The sequence below is a fragment of the Cynocephalus volans genome, chromosome 9 (genome assembly GCF_027409185.1).
Source record: "Cynocephalus volans isolate mCynVol1 chromosome 9, mCynVol1.pri, whole genome shotgun sequence".
NCBI classification, from domain to species: Eukaryota; Metazoa; Chordata; class Mammalia; order Dermoptera; family Cynocephalidae; genus Cynocephalus; species Cynocephalus volans.
This window is the reverse complement of record NC_084468.1, coordinates 33,422,647-33,438,578: the sequence shown is the minus strand read 5'-3', so window position 1 is coordinate 33,438,578 and position 15,932 is coordinate 33,422,647. Positions and strand designations below refer to the sequence as shown.

General features: G+C 42.2%; 2 protein-coding genes across 2 annotated transcripts in view; both read right to left on the bottom strand.

Annotated features, from left to right (window-relative positions):
• NWD2 (NACHT and WD repeat domain containing 2) overlaps positions 1 to 15,932 on the bottom strand; it is a 187,205-nt gene that overhangs the window by 35,557 nt on the left and 135,716 nt on the right. The window lies entirely within an intron of this gene.
• On the bottom strand, positions 6,949 to 7,811 carry LOC134386131 (small ribosomal subunit protein eS4, X isoform-like). The gene has a single exon (XM_063108163.1). The coding sequence runs from the start codon at positions 7,802 to 7,804 to the stop codon at positions 7,013 to 7,015; it is 792 nt and encodes a 263-aa protein (XP_062964233.1). The 5' UTR covers positions 7,805 to 7,811; the 3' UTR covers positions 6,949 to 7,012.

The following is a 15,932-nucleotide window of genomic DNA, read 5'->3' as shown; positions in this document are numbered from 1 at the left end:
CCAGTGCCCCCAGGATGCCTAAGGAGGCCACTGCTGCTGCTGCTGAGGAAGCTGAGCACCGAGCTTGTGTTGGAATGAACCTGTCAACTCTGTCAATGGCTGCTGGGATCTTTCCCAATTACCTAGCTTGCAACCTGCACGTGAGGGGTCTGGTGACCCAGCCTGGCATGAGAGGGGTTTGTGACCCAGTCTGTACAACAGTTTTGAATGGTCTGTGGGCCCTAGCCTGACAACTGGTGTAGCCATCAGGATTCCAAGCAGGTAAAAGAGATCTCATTTTTTTTTGGAGGAGATATGGTTACATATAATGAATTAAAAAAATATAGCCCTATTTAGTCACAAATAAATATTTGAGTCTGTTTATAAAGATAAGGGTGACCCTCAGGCAGGATATTCTTTGGGGGGATTGAAGGACTGTGGTAAAGAATATGGGCTTTGAAACCATACTGCTGAAATATTAAAACCTGTCCCTGCCATGTGGGCTGTGTGGCCCTGGATAAGTTATTTGACCTCTCTTGGCCCCAGGTCTCAGTTGTAAAATGGCCTTAATTATAGTACCAACCTCTAAAGATTCTTGTGAGGATTAATTAGTGATTTGAATAAGTGCTTTGAACAATGCCTGGCCTATAGTAGGTATTTAGTAAACGCTATTTTAATTACAAACAGTGGTGACAAAATCGTGCAAATCACTCCGTTGTGTAGTTAAATGGCTCCACTTCAAGCACAGGTCCATGTTTCTGGGCAAAGGAAGATCTGTTTTCAATTTGGAATTAATTTGGAAGATACACTTCTACCAAATGAGTGCTCCTGATGAGACCCTTCTATGGCCATAGTGTGGTCAATGCAGAACCCAGGGGCAGTGGACGGAGAAAACAAAACGATGCAGTACAGCAGAGAGGGGGTGGGGAGGGAGGGGGGGGAGAGAGAGAGAGAGAGAGAGAGACAGAGAGACTGTTGCCAGGGTAACAGGTTGCTAGGGGCAAGCATTTGGCAAACGGTGCTGGAGAAACGCAATTTCCTTGAACAACATCTAATAAAAATACTCTGTACTTACAGTGAACTTCAAGCAAGTGTGAAGAGAACCTGAGAATGTTGGAGAATTGGTAATAAGGGCTCTGAAGTCACCCTCCCTCCAGCATGGGCTACTTTATGGCAAGAACAATATAAGCACATAAGAGAAGACAGTAAGAGTCCAAATGTCACGAGGAAATCTTGAGTTAAGCATGATAGATTTGATTCCCTACTTTTGGGAGGAAAATTTGGAAGCTCATGTCACAATCAGATGGATAGTGTATGTGGCTGTATAAAATTATATGCCAAGTAATTACACACAGTTTTCATTTCATTGTTAGGTTTTGTTACCCTCAGGCAATCCTTTTGATTATATTCATAATGTTCTGAGTTGAAGAACTGTTCCTGATACTGATAAACAAATATTTACAATGGATGGAATCCATGACTACTGGAGGTAAATAAGGGTGCCCAGAGTGAGCAAAACAAGCTAGGTGTGAGTCCTTGTAGAACGGATGTAAAATGTTAAATAGGGATGTATTAGTCAGGGTTCTCAAGAGAAACAGAACAACTAGAGTGTGTGTGTGTATTTCTTACTTTTTAAAAAGGAACTGGCTCAGGTGATTTTGCAGGATGGCAAGTACAAAATCTGTGGGGCAGGCCAGTGGGCTGGAAACCCAGGGAAGAGTTGATGCTGTAGGTCAAGCATGAAGGTGGTCTGCAGGCAGGATTCCTTCTTCCTCAGGGAACCTCACTCTTTTTCTGATTGGATGAGGCCCACCCACATTATGGAGGGTAACCTGTTTTATTCAATGTCACAGATTTAAATGTTCATCTCACCTGAAACATACCTTCACAGTGACATCTAGACTGGTGTTTGATCAAATATCTGGGTACTCTAGCTGCCGGTTTGACACATAAAATTAACCATCATGAGGGCTTTTTCTGAAATCTCAGAATTTTCACTGATACCAAAAGGAAGGGCAAGAGGCTTTTGCAACACTGTAGGAGGTGCTTCTAGACTTGTCTGCTGGGCTGACTAAAAAGTGGCCACCCTATTTCTGGGATGCTCACCCCCACTGCCCACCTCCAGCCTATGTAACAGGAGACTGGAGACTGGGAAGGGATTCACTGGAAGAAAGTGGAGAAGTCACTTTGCTTTTTTCTTTCCCCACATTGAGAGCTTCTGTCCCCTCCCCACCCTCATCAACAGAAGGAAATTCTTTCTGTAGAGACTGGGGAGACCTTTTTACTCCCAGACTGAGACCTGTTGAGCTGAGGAAGCTCACAGAATTCTTTCCAGGGAACACTGGAAGGGGAACGCACTTAAAAATTTCTTGAGAGAACCCAAGATGTGGCCCCAGAAGCTTTGGAGGACTTACAAATATGCATACTGGTTCCTGCTTCCCTCCTAGAGAACTTGAAGGCAACAGCCTGGTGAGAGCCGACCATGAAGGCAGAGCAAGCACAGGGATGGGCGTGGTAAGGGGTCACGATGTGTGAGTTTCCCATAGACTAAATAGAAGCATTAACAAATAGGCAGGCTCCAGCCACCTTGATGGGACTTGGTTCAAGAGGCCTGCATGCCAGGGTGGGGACCCCACAAGTAAGAGGAAATGAGGTGGACTGCAGGGGCAGGTAGAATTGTGGTGGAAGTCCCAAGAGGACAATCAGATAATAACACTCACGTCAGGATGGAGACCCCAGTGAGGACCTTCTCAGAAATGAGCTCCGTGCAGGAGTCAGTATTGTACACCAGACATGCTCAGTGCAGGACAGCAGGTGGGCTTGGCCAACTCTTAGTTTCTGCTTCTTCTCCCCCATTTACTCTTCCACCTTTGATTGACCTGAAGTACCCTGGAGCAACATTTTGGGGACCAGAGGAATGGGAGTGGGGGGAACTGGCCAGGCCCCTGTCACTGTTCCAGCTCTGCGAACCTGAACCAAGGAGAGGCGGACTCCAAACTGATGTGAGATTGACACTTTGATTTAGACTGACCTGGACTTTTTAAACCTTGAAAGTGGATCTTGATGGTGTCTGTCTGAGAGAGCTTCCAGGGCGGGCAAGGAACGTCGCCAAGCGCATTTACGGGCAGTGATGCAAAAACCCAAGTTCTCTTTGCTTAAGCATCCTTGGTGGAGTTCAGCCCTTCAGCATGCTGATGACACAGATTTAAAGTGACGTAGTCCCATCTGAGTTTAGTATGTGTCACCACTGCCCTGATTCATCGTACACTTTGGAATGCTTTCTGGCCCTCCACACGTCTGGGCACTGTATCTCTATCAACCAGAGAGTAGGAGGAGGGTAAGAATTAAAGTAAAGCCTTCCAGTAGATGAACGTGGGCCAATTGTGTAATGTTCCAAGTAAATGAGAGAATCAGGGACAGAAAGAAAGTTCCAATATACTGTGTCTCTACTGCAAACATTAGTTAATAAGCTTCCTGTTCCTCTAGGGTTAGATTAGCTTTCAGGTAAGTGGAATAGAAAAAAAAATTTGCAATGACGACAGAACACATATAATACTAGTGCTTAGCTTATATGTAGCCCCTCTGTTAATTAAATGGGGGGACCTAGCCCTCTCACTTTATTATCCTAATTTATGAGTATTATCAATAAGTACTTAAATGCCTAATTCTGGGGATCAATCATTTGCTGTGCTAGACACTATACAAAGCAATAGAGTTGATTTTTCAGCTTGTATGAATCAATAACTGTTATTTATGTTCGTCATCTGTTCTGAGCCATTTTAGGATTAACTAATTTTACTATCTCCTTTGCAAAGCCCTGGTCTCACCCCGTTGAGACTTCTTGTTTAATCACGTGAAAATAACACATAGGAATGTATAAGGAAAATACTGACAAGGAAGGATCTCAGAAAGAAAACAGATGCTAAACAGGTAACAATGAGATGAGGTCATACATTTACTCAAGTGCTTTCAGTGGGTATGTTAAGGGATGGAAAATATTAGGCAGATCAGAGCTGCAAAGGCTCTAATCTCATTACATTCACATCACATGTTTCTCTTCGTCATGTCATTTTTATTCTTTCTTAGAGGATATCTGAAATAAACACTACTCATGTTTGGAGGACTGATCTTTGCCACTGGAGGACCATTCTCTTCACAATTCTTTACCAAAGTAAAGAATTATTTTTCAAAGGTTAGCCTTGTACTCCGAGGCTAGGGACTAAGGGAATCAGACCAACTCAAGTGGCCCAAGGCATGGATTTGAGCCTTAAGGAGCAGGATGTTCTGACAGGAGAGAGGGATGCTAGCTAAGAGGAAACCATAGAAGGATAGGAGCTGATAAAGTCTGTTATATCAGAAGCTATGAAAAGTAGGTACAGGGAAGTTAGGGAGCCAGTGACCCCCAATTCAAGCCAGCAGAGTGCTAGCTGCAGCACCGAATTTAGGTTTCCAATGCATTTTGAAAGAAAGACTAAAATAGTGGTCCCTATGAAGAAACACAAGGGTCCATTACGTATCTGTGATAGTATTTCCGTCCACTTTGCACATTTTTTATGCCTGGACTATCTTCTCTGGAAACTTTTAACTTACATTAAGTTATACTTATGTTGGGTGATTATGGATTTTCTCCACTTTTTATCATATGTTCAGACATTTCTTTTCATGATAACATAGAGCCCAGGAAACAACTAAGGGTCTTGGTTAAAAAAATAAAAATGACTAAAATTCCTGGAGAACATCTTCTAAAAATTGGCTTTGAGGGTCAGTCTTTTCTCTTGTGTGATTTCTGACAGAGAAATGATATGATTAAAAAGCCCAACAAAATGATGATTATTCATAGCATGCAAGACAGTTTTCTCTGAATCCCATCTTTATTTGATTATAATCGAGGTCAGAGTTTTTTCCGGATGTTTCCTGCCAGCCTAAAGTGGATCCTTTGTTTTGTAAGAAAAGGGCCAACATTCATGGCTTGGCCTCGCTGCCCGCTCCTTCTCACTTCCTGAGGCTCGATGGGTCACAGCCAAGGCATTCAGAGAGGGGACCAAATGACAGCCTGCTCCCTGTCTTCTGTTCACTCGAGTATGGTGGGAACTGATTTTATGTCAGACCAAGATGGGGTTCAAGAGCATTGTGAGATGTTCTCAGGGTTCACAGAATCCCAGGGTGAATGAGTGATTTCCTTGGTACTTGGAAATTCTCCAAGAGGGCGACCGGCTCATCTAGTTTAAAGGAGACTAGAAGGGTCAGAACTTGGACTGGTGGAGACAATGTTAAGGTAAGTTGCCAACTGTGAGTCAGTCTTCCCTCAGAGGCGTTTATTACATGCCTTGCTGAGTGCAGAGCTCTGCAGGAGCAATTAGCAAATGCTAAGCTCAAGCTGTACAAAACTGAGATATCACAGTTCAGGGAGGTACACGGCTGCCTACTCCCTGCCCACTTCTAATCATCTAATCCTAGTTTAACTCTTCTCCAAAACATTCTTACATTATCTACATCAGTGGTTCTCCACGGGGGTTGGGGGAATTCTGCTCCCCAGGAGACATTTTTGCTTGTTGAGCCTGGGGTTGTGCGGAGAGGTTGTTACTGGTATCTAGTGGTTAGAGACCGACAGATGCTGCTAAATATCCTACAATGCACACAACAGCGCCCTCAGCAAAGAATTATCCAGGCTAATATGTCAATAGAGCTGAGGTTGGGAAACTCTGATCTAAATGATCTGGTTTAAGCAATATAACAATTGTGTTTTATTATCCATGCTTTAGTCTTTAGTTTTTAATGGGAGCTTGTTAGGCCCAAGCCTCGATAATGCACTCTAGGCATATGGATTTACAAGGCTGCTTTTATCTTTATTTATCCATATTTTCATTTATTAAATGAACACTTTTAAGCTGATGAAAATATGTAGGAATACTGTGAATCTTAATTATCTCTCAAATTTGGTGAGGTGAGGCAGCGTATCATAGCCAAGGGGAGACACTGAGCAGGAGGCAGGAAGAACTTTTAGGGACTAATGGTGCCACTTGGTGGAGCCTCTGCTATAGTCTGAATGTCCTCCCAAGCTCATGTTAGAGTTTAAGCCCCAGTTTGATATTTGAAAGCTGCTGCCTTTAAGAGGTGATTGGATCATGAGGACTAGGCCTCATGAATGGATTAATCCATTCATGGATTAACGGGTTAATGGCTTAATGGATTATCAGGCAGTAGACTCGGGGCTTTATAAGGAGAGGAGGAGGCATGTTAAGGCGTGTTCTTGCCACTCTCGCCATGTGATAACCTGCATCCCCACAGGACTCCGCATAGAGCTCCCACCAAGAAGGCACTTACCAGGTATGTCCCCTAGACCTTGGACTCCCCAGTCTCCAAACTGTAAGAAATAAATTCCATTTCTTTATAAATTACCCAGTTTCAGGTATTCTGTTATCAGCAACAGAAAACGGACTAATACCGTCTCCACGTAGCAGCTTCCACATCTTGGACGATGGGGATGGGCTTTATCTCAAGGTCTTTTGGGACTCTGACGTTCTGTTATTAAAAACTCCTAGTAGTGGAAACCCATTTCACCCATTTATGTGTCTTCACCAACTATTTCTCTTTCCCTTTCTCTCTCCCACCAAAACACCTTCCCAAAGATTGTCATTTTCCATTGCAAAAGATTATAACTTTGTTATATCAAGACTTATGTCTAAACACCTCCTTTTCTCCCCACTTGAAAACCATCTTCTGGAAGCCTCCCCTGACCCCAAACACACCCATGGCTCCTGGACACGTACATTATCTTATCCACAGGCTGTGGGCACCTTTACACATAGTGAATATGCTCATATTCTGGTTGCTCTGTTTTTTATGTCTTTTTCATCCTAAAATCTATGTTTGCCTTCTCTATCAGTAGATAATAGAGTTCTTGAGTATAAGCATCATGTAATTTAATGATCATACTTTATAGAGTGTGGAGTTGTTTTTTTTTTTTTTTTCCCACGCTGTATTATCTTTAATTAGTACACAGACATTTCTAACATGTCACCCAGAGACCATTTCATCCACTGCTCTGTTTGGCTGCCAGTCTCTTATCTCTCTCTTCAGCAATGGTGAGGCGGATACCTTTTCCTCGGGGAAGAGAAATCCATGGTTTGTTGCCTTTGCCAATAACAAAAATGTTGGAGAGCCGGGTGGCAAAGCTGTTGCCATTGGCATCTTTCACATGAACCACATCGAAAGAGCCAGGATGTCTCTCTCTGTTGGTAATCACACCAATTCTTCCCAGGTTAGCACCCCCAGTCACCATACACAGGTTACCAGTGTCAAACTTGATGAAATCTGTGATCTTGCCAGTCTCCAAATCAATCTGAATGGTGTCATTTACTTTGATGAGGGGATCAGGGTAGCGGATGGTACAAGCATCATGGGTCACCAGGTGAGGGATTCCTTTTGTGCCCACAAATATCTTTCTCACTTTGCACAACTTGTACTTGGCCTCCTCAGGTGTAATACGATGCACAGCAAAACGATCCTTGGTGTCATAGATCAGACGGAACTTCTCTCCAGTCTTATCAATGCTGATGACATCCATAAAACCAGCAGGGTAGGTTATATCAGTTCGGACCTTGCCATCAATCTTAATGAACCGCTGCATACAAATCTTCTTTACTTCATCACCTGTCAGGGCATACTTAAGTCTGTTCCTTAGGAAAATGATGAGAGGGAGACATTCTCTCAGCTTGTGGGGACCGGTGGATGGACGAGGAGCAAACACACAAGTCAGTTTATCCAGCATCCAATGCTTTGGAGCTGCTACCCTCTTCAGATGTTTCTTGGGACCATGAGCCATGGCTGCGCTAGCACGGAAAGAGCATAGAGTGTGGAGTTTTTGATGGACAGTTACAAGTGCTTTTCTAGTTATTAGCAAGAAACAAGGTATTACCAACCCACAAACACAGTTTCTGAGTGAAAAACAGAAAGGTTAAACGACATTGTATACAGAGATGAAGACAGTAAATGCCCCCCACTGGGTGTGTGTGAAAACAAAAAAATCAGGGATGTAGATTGTGTTGACACACAGAATCTAATTTTAATTAACTCTGTAAACAATAATTTAATGGATAAATTCCATAAAATTATTTCATTAAAATATAAAAAGCAATTTGTAATTTGATTTTGGAAACATATTAGACAGACATATTCTCCATTTTGTCTCCCTTTCTCTGTTTAAAAGCCCTCTCCCCAAATTAAATATTTACCAAACTTCTGACAGGTTCCAAGGTCCTTCATGAAGCTTCTCTAGTAATTACCCGGGTGACTTTTGGCAACTCATTTAATCTGCCTGGATCTCAGTTCTCTCCTGTACAAAACTGAGAGAATCGACCATCATCTCTAAGGTCTTTCCAGCTTCTAATTTTTGATGGATTTAAGATAGTAAGTCTCAAGCTGAACTGCACAGAGAATCACCTGAATAGCTCTTAAAAATCATAATGCCCAGGTGATGCCCTAGACCAAATAAATCAGAATCTCTGGAGGTGGGACAAAGCAACAATATTTTTCTAAGCTCCCCAGGTAATTCCAGTGTTTAGCCCAGTTGAAGCCCAGTGTTCACCCCTGACTTACAATAAACTAAGTTTCTTAGGCCGGTGGCTTTCTGAATGTTTTAAAAATGGCCCACTGTCAATAAGAACATTTCATATTATGCCCAAGTACACACGCGTGAATAGTTTAATATTTTAGTAAAATCATTTTGTGGAATGTAGTTGTCAAATTTTATAAGACAATTCACATGAACTATGATATTTTCTATTCCATCTTATTCGTATATATATATGAGTGAGAGAGAGAGAGAGATCGAGATTGATATTTTGTTTAAATTTCATGACCCAGAGATTGAAAACCACTGCCCTGGCCACAGGCCGTGTTCTACAATTTGACCACTAGATGGAGCCCTCGCATTTAAAGAATGGAAAGTGCATTCCAGATTCTGAACTCTAGAGAGCAAAGTAAAAATACATATGTATATGATTTAATATTAATTTTACATCCAGACAAAAAGTTATTTTCTAAGAAAAGGAGGAGCATGGCTGTTGGAAAAATGAAAGTTATGTTAACAGGAGCTAACGCCGATGAAGGATGAGACGCTGTCTGTGTTGGATGTTTTCTCTGGCCCCTTCACGACCACTACTGCCTGATGAGATGGTCCTTACACCCCTTTTCCAGCTGGGGAAACTGAGTGCTGGAAAGGTTAAGTACCATAAAAAAAAACCCTCAGTAAATGGCAGCTGTTGTTACCGAGGAGCCTGCAGGTGGGGAGGGATGGGTTTGGAATCTAATCACAAAGTTACAAAGAGGTTGAGGCAGAATTTAAGTCCAAGTGCATTGGACTCTTGTTTCTAGCTATGACAAAATGCAAAACATTTAAGGTTCATAACATGAATAAGTATTAAATCCGTACAAAATAGAAGCATACTGGACTTTTTTTCCTTTTCCCTGTGATTCTAGGCTTCAAAGTACACACATTTAAAGGAAAGGCGAATTAACAGCACTGTAGGGAGAAACAGAGCAGCCTTAGGCAGGGGCTCTGATGACAGGTCTTCTGGTTTCGTTCAAAGTTCAAGGGATTCTACTGCCGGGTTTTCAACATGGAAAGGACACGGAGGGGCTTTTGCACAGCTAACTCCACTTCATTCCCCTCTCTGAGCAAATGCCTTTTCCTCAGGGAGGCATTTCTTGGTCATCTGTGATAATAGCTCCGTCCTCCATCCCTTTACCTGGTTTTATTTTTCACCAGAATTTAGCATTAGCAGACATTATATTTAATATCTTTTATTTATCAGCTCTCTGTCTCTTCTCAACTAGATGTGAACTCTATAATAGAAGTTAAAAAGTCAGTAACCCACACTGGAGGGGGCAAATGTGGAGGTATTGCTTAATGTGTGTAGAGTTTCTGTCTGGGGTGGTGAAAAGGTTTTGAAAGAGCTGATGGTGAGGGTTGCACACATTATGAATGTAATGAATGCCAATGATTTGTACAATGGTTAAAATGATAAATTTTATATTATGTATATTTGACCACAATAAGAAAGTCAATATCCAAAATTCAAATCTGCAGAGTGACTTAAGAAGATGTAACTATCACTGAGTGCTTACTATGTACCAAGCACCTTACATCTATTAACTGAGTGAATCCTCACAGCAACCCCGTAAGGTAGACACTATTATTGTTACCATTTTACAGACGAGGAAACTGAAGCCCAGACTGGTTGAGCAACTCACCCACGGTCCTTCAGCTGGTAAGTAGCAGAGGCAGGATGTGAACCTAGCACATAATCACAACAAATATTTGTTACAAGAATAAATACTTCAAAAAGGCTGCTCTGGCTGCTGGGTAGAGAATAGAGTACAGGGGATGAGAGGAGGTGTGGGGAGCAGTCAAGAGGCTCTGGTAGAGGAAAGATGGGCTCTGCCTAAAAAGATGGCAAAGACAGTGGAGGTACAGACAAGCAGATGGTTTACATATACTTAAGAGACAGAGACAACAGGACCTGCTGATGGGTCTGACTTGAGATGAAGTTTAGATCTAAGACTGCAGTGTCCAATATGGTAGCCATTAGCCACGTGTGGCTACTGAGCACTTGAAATGTGGCTAGTTAAGAAATGAGATTGTGCTGTTGAGTGTAAAATATATTCTGAATTTCAAAGACGTAGGACACAAAAATCCTGAAATATCTCAATTTTTTATTGATGTCGAAATGGAAATATTTTGGATATACTGGGTTAAATATATTATTACATTCATTCTATTAAAAAATGTGACTACTAGAAAATGTAAGATGGCATATGTGGCTATCAGATGGCACTGATTTAGGATAATGTTTTGGTTTTTTGCTTGAATGATGGAGTTAATGGTGGTGCATTACCAAAGTGGAAAAGATAGAATGGGTCAGGAAAAAGCAGGTTTAAGGACAGGTATAAGAAATGCTGCTCTGGACAAAGTTTGCGATGCCTGGGAGATATCTAAGTGGAGATGTGGAGCCCAGAGCTCATAGTCGAGGTCAGAGCTGGCACTATACATGTCGGTGGCATTAGCATGCAGCTGATACTGAGAAATGAGTTAGCATAAGGAACCCTCTGGAGAGTCTTTATTTAGGGAGAGTCCACGACCAACCCTGGGACACTCAAACATTTAGGGTTTGGGTAGAAGCAGGAGGCCAGATATTTCAGAAACCACACTACATTTGCATGTTCAATATTCTAGTTAGGAAAATATCTATACATTCATCATGATTCATGTCAATGTATTTTTGTTTGGAATTTGATTTTTTAGGGAGAAAAACTGTAGATTATTTCAATATACACTTTAGGATTGCTTTTCTATTCTTCTAAATAACATTAGCATAGTTTAGCTGCAGAAATCCCTGGAAAACTTTCTTTATAGAGAAATAACAAACTCAGTAATGATGAACAAGTACCATAGATAAAATCTCACAAAATCCCTAAATATTCAACACCAAGGGGGGGGAACCTCTTGAGCTTTTATATGACAATAAGTACATGTGGAAATTGCCTTGGCAGGGTGATGTACTAAAAGGGGGTTGTGTTCTCAGAGATTAAAAAACTTCATTTGATTCTCAAATGAAGTATTTCTTCATAGGACTCAGGTTTAGACAACAAAGAATGCTAAAGTGGTGAGGAGCTCGAACTCTGGCTGCCAGCTACATCTGAGTTAATGAACGCACTTAGAATTCCCAGCATGTGGTGAGCACTTGGTAAGCATTATTGTTGTTGTTGTAAGTAATACCAGAATGCTCCCCACTCCCATTAATTTCTATCACATTAATAGGGGTGTCCATATCATTGGTAACGATTTGTCAAACCAGTCTCTGTGTTTACTATCCTCATTCTCATGAAGCAGCACATGCTTTCCTGCAGGTGTGTCCCTTGGCTTGGTGTTAAGGTAAAACTTTCTCTGTGCTCCTGATGTTTCCATATGAAGGGACCCCCATTAGAGTAGCACTTTGGGGTCCCCACCCCTTTTTAATCACTCCTTTGCAGAGTGGGAAATTGACTCTTTGGAGGATTTGGGAGATGGGGCTGAGTATCTCTTTTTTCGTATCTATCTGCTGGCAGAGAGAACATGTTCTGCTCTGCTCCTCTGAGCAGCAAGTTTCATACGGATGGGACCCTTTGCCTGGGGGAGCCTTGAGGCTGTCTGGCTGTGAGGAGGTAAGGCAGGGTTGTGAAATTTTGGCAAACCCACTTGCTTGAGGATTCCCAACAGCTAGACTCATAGAAAAGGTGAGTTTTAAAATTGTTAGCTGCCCTACTTGGGTGTTTCTCTCTCAGTTGTTTAAGAATTTAAGCAGAGGAGAGAGGGGTGTTATTTACTGATCCACTTAAATTTCCAACATTTGGTGCATTCAGCTGGGAACTTTGAGAAATAGACCAAGAGTAGAGAGACTTTTAGTGAGGCCAAGGTGCATGACTTTGGGCCTTCAGAGGCAGCAGGGAGAGTCGTGTGCTTTCATGTTGGTAGTTGGCAGGTGTCACATCACATCATGCAGCTGCGTGTTACCACTGGGTTTTACTGCTGGCTTTTAACTGGTGTGACCCAGCAGACGAATTCAGGCTCTGGCAAGTATGGGCCCGATTGGGTCTCAACTCTGATTTGGGATGGCTTTACACACAGGTGAAGGACTATTTATATGTGGGCAGGGCTGCAGTTGCCAGCCTCAGAAAGCAGTCAGAATGAGGGCCAAGAGGTGGAAAATGTTCTTTTGTGTAAAAGCCTTTTAGATAGTAGGGAGCTGAATGATATTTTGCCACTGTTTCTCAGCTCTGCCTGTTGGTCAGGACTTGCAAGAGCAGATAAAACTGAGCTCCATGTGTGCTGCAGAATACTGGTAGGGTCTAGCTCAAAGTACTAGAGCCAGGCCCAGGAGAAAGTACTGTTTGGCTCTCTCAGAATCCATGAACTACCTTCAGGCCCCAAAGAGGGAATTGATATGGCTAACATCTTGTAATTACGTGGCTTGCCAAAGGCTCTCAAGAGTCACCATCAAAAGTAGTATGTTCAAAATAAATAGAATATGCCATCTTCTTGGGTTGAGATAGAGAACAACTCAATAAAATTATTATAATTCCAAAGACCTATCACTAGGAATCAGGGAATGAAGGAAGAACTCAAGGGCTTTGACAAATGCGTTTCAGTATGACAGTCCTATCAGGAGATGTGGAAGACGGAGAACAAAATACAGAAGGCAAACTGATTAGAAGCTAAAAGAAAGAAAGATTTCCTTGAGGGAAAGGCTGACATCTCAGAAGACAGGCCAGATAGATACGAAACCTTTGAAGGCCAGAAGAGACAGCAGTAAAACAAAAGGAAATGTGCCTAAGTCTGTCTGCTCCTAAGAAAAAGTTATCAGAGAAGTAGAGAGACAAAAAAGCTGTTACTAGATCAGACAGGGTGACTTGGGCCCAGTAGAACCCAACAGAGAACAGAAAGCAAGACCTCGGAAAACAAGCTGAAATTACTCCACTAGAGGGCGCTAGAACCCAGAAAACTTTTGCAGAGACAAATTCAGAGTCCACGGTAAGAGCGTTTGGGGACCCACATTCTGAAGACTGGGTCAGTGTACAAAGCAGTTACACATGTGGACATATTTGATGTGGAAACACTAGGGAAATCAGCATAAAATACACAGAGAATTCCTAGGTGAGTTTTCAGGTGACAGAGCCATTTTAGGGGGCATGCAGGTGTTCCCTATGCCTTAAGGGATTTGCTTGAGAAGTTTATGAGATGAGAACTCTAAGAGAAGGCAGAGACAAGATGAGACATATTGTGTGTGCACAGAAAGGACAATAATGGAGCAAGTCCAGGTCTAGGGTCCATGCTTATCTGAGGGAAGACTATGACCCAGGTAGGATTCTCCAATTTAGAGATAGACACAATCTGTTTGAAAAGTAGAAGTCTCTGGCATATCAAGAGACTCATAACCTAGTATTTCTCACTGTGGGAGACCCCACTTGGTAAAATCTAAAGAGATATCTTAGAAAATCAATCGTATTGGCTATAGATCAAAAGGGAGTCCCGTATGTGTTAGAAAAAGGAAAAAACCAAGTTAAGGATTAGGTTCAACTGTCAGAACTCGCCCTGAGTCTTCCTCGGATTAGATTCCTCAGAGGAGGATTACACAGAGAAACGGTTCTTAGGTTTTGAACAGTCAAAAGCTGAGTAAAGACTGTTTCAAGTAGAACATGGTAGAATAAATGGTTTCCAGTAGGCTCTGGAGACATCAATAACACTTTCAGTTCAGGAATCTTTATAGGGCAGTTTTCCGTTAGAACATATCTGTGGATTCTATGAAAATCTTTCCTCAATGAAGCCCTGGGGTGCCAGAACCATGGGCTTAAAGGGGAAAAGGGGCGGGAGAGGTGTGGAATATGACCAGTGGGAAAGACGGGCCACTTGAGAATAAAACTTGATGTCTGAGACTGCCCCCACTCCAAATTTCTAAGTTTGTACGGCAGGGGTGTCTCAACATTACGTCCTGCAATGAGAGAGAGCACACTTTAATATGCTGAACTGAGTGCCAAAACTCATCTCTTGATGGAAGTGTTCTCCTAGATAAATCTAGGCTCACAGGTTACAGTCACCAGGGTGCATACACAGACCAAATGGCATCTGGCAAGGTGGAAACCAGGGCTTTTCCTGTCGACTCTCTCCCAGCTGCTAGCACTGAATTCTCTGCCGTGGTTTTTGGCAACACAGTGTGGATCTGGGGAATGTAAGGTGCCTGGGCTAACTTCTTTGGTGCCTGAGGCTGGCTTATTTTCTAAATTTCATGGGTGTGTGGCCAGCACTATGATAGCAGTGTTTTATTACCTCTTTAGAAACACAGAATAACAATTCATTTGTGAGATGCTGGAGTAATAACACTCATCCAGAGGAGCACAGTCCCAGCTTGTCCAAGGTGTCAAAAACGTCTCTGAATGAGACTGAGGAGAATAAGATATTGAGAAAGATCAATTTTGAATAATTTAAAAAAATTTATCCCACAAAAGCAAGAGAATTTTCTTTCTTTCTTTTTTTTTTTTTAAAAAAAAAGATGACTGGTAAGGGGATCTTAACCCTTGACTTGGTGTTGTCAGCACCACGCTCTCCCAAGTGAGCCATGGTCTGGCCCAAGAAGAGAATTTTTCTTAATGTCAATTATTTCAAAATTTGACTTAACTACTTTGTATTTTAATTCTTTGGAAGATTGATTTTTTAAACTTTAATTTCTCCCTGTGTAATTATAATGGAATGAAATTTATATTCAACTATAGAACTCTGGATAGTATTAGCATTTCATTATTGCAATAGATACACTGTCATTTAATCTCATTACAGAACCTCTGAAGGGCGGTGTTGGATGATGTGGCTGTACGTAATTTGGGATGAGAAATGTCAGACAGACTGCATTTCAGATTTAGGTACAGAGTAGCCTTGGTATTAATTTACTAATTGTGTATTTCTGTCCTGGGATTAATTTAATAACTGTGTATTTCTGGAGCTTTTGGGGGACAAAATGAACGTTGCCTTGCTATGGTCCAGGGAGGATGCCCACAGAAGCAGTAGATGTTAATGGGGGATTAGCCTCCTGGAGATGGGGGCAGTCCTGCCCTGACAGATGTTAATCTCCTCCCTGGGGGGTTGTGGGGCGCCATCATACACCTGGATAATTCACAGTCTTAATGGTTGAACCTAGTGAGGTTGAAAGAACACAAATCTGGGGATGTTCAATGGGCTTCCTACATCCCACTCGGGGTGTTTCCATTTGGAGGAGTTCCATTAGAGTAACGCCCCTGGCCTTTCTTCACCTTCAACTCCTATGTCCTTCACATGCTCCACCCAGGAGAGGAGGAGTCACTTAACCAAGTGGCGGTGCGGGAGAAAGGATGGGATATGGGTGATTCGGCCCCTTCTCTCTCTT

What these genes read in the sequence shown, in the direction of transcription:
- LOC134386131 (XM_063108163.1), bottom strand. Translation starts at nt 7,804, where the DNA reads ATGGCTCATGGTCCCAAGAAACATCTGAAGAGGGTAGCAGCTCCAAAG.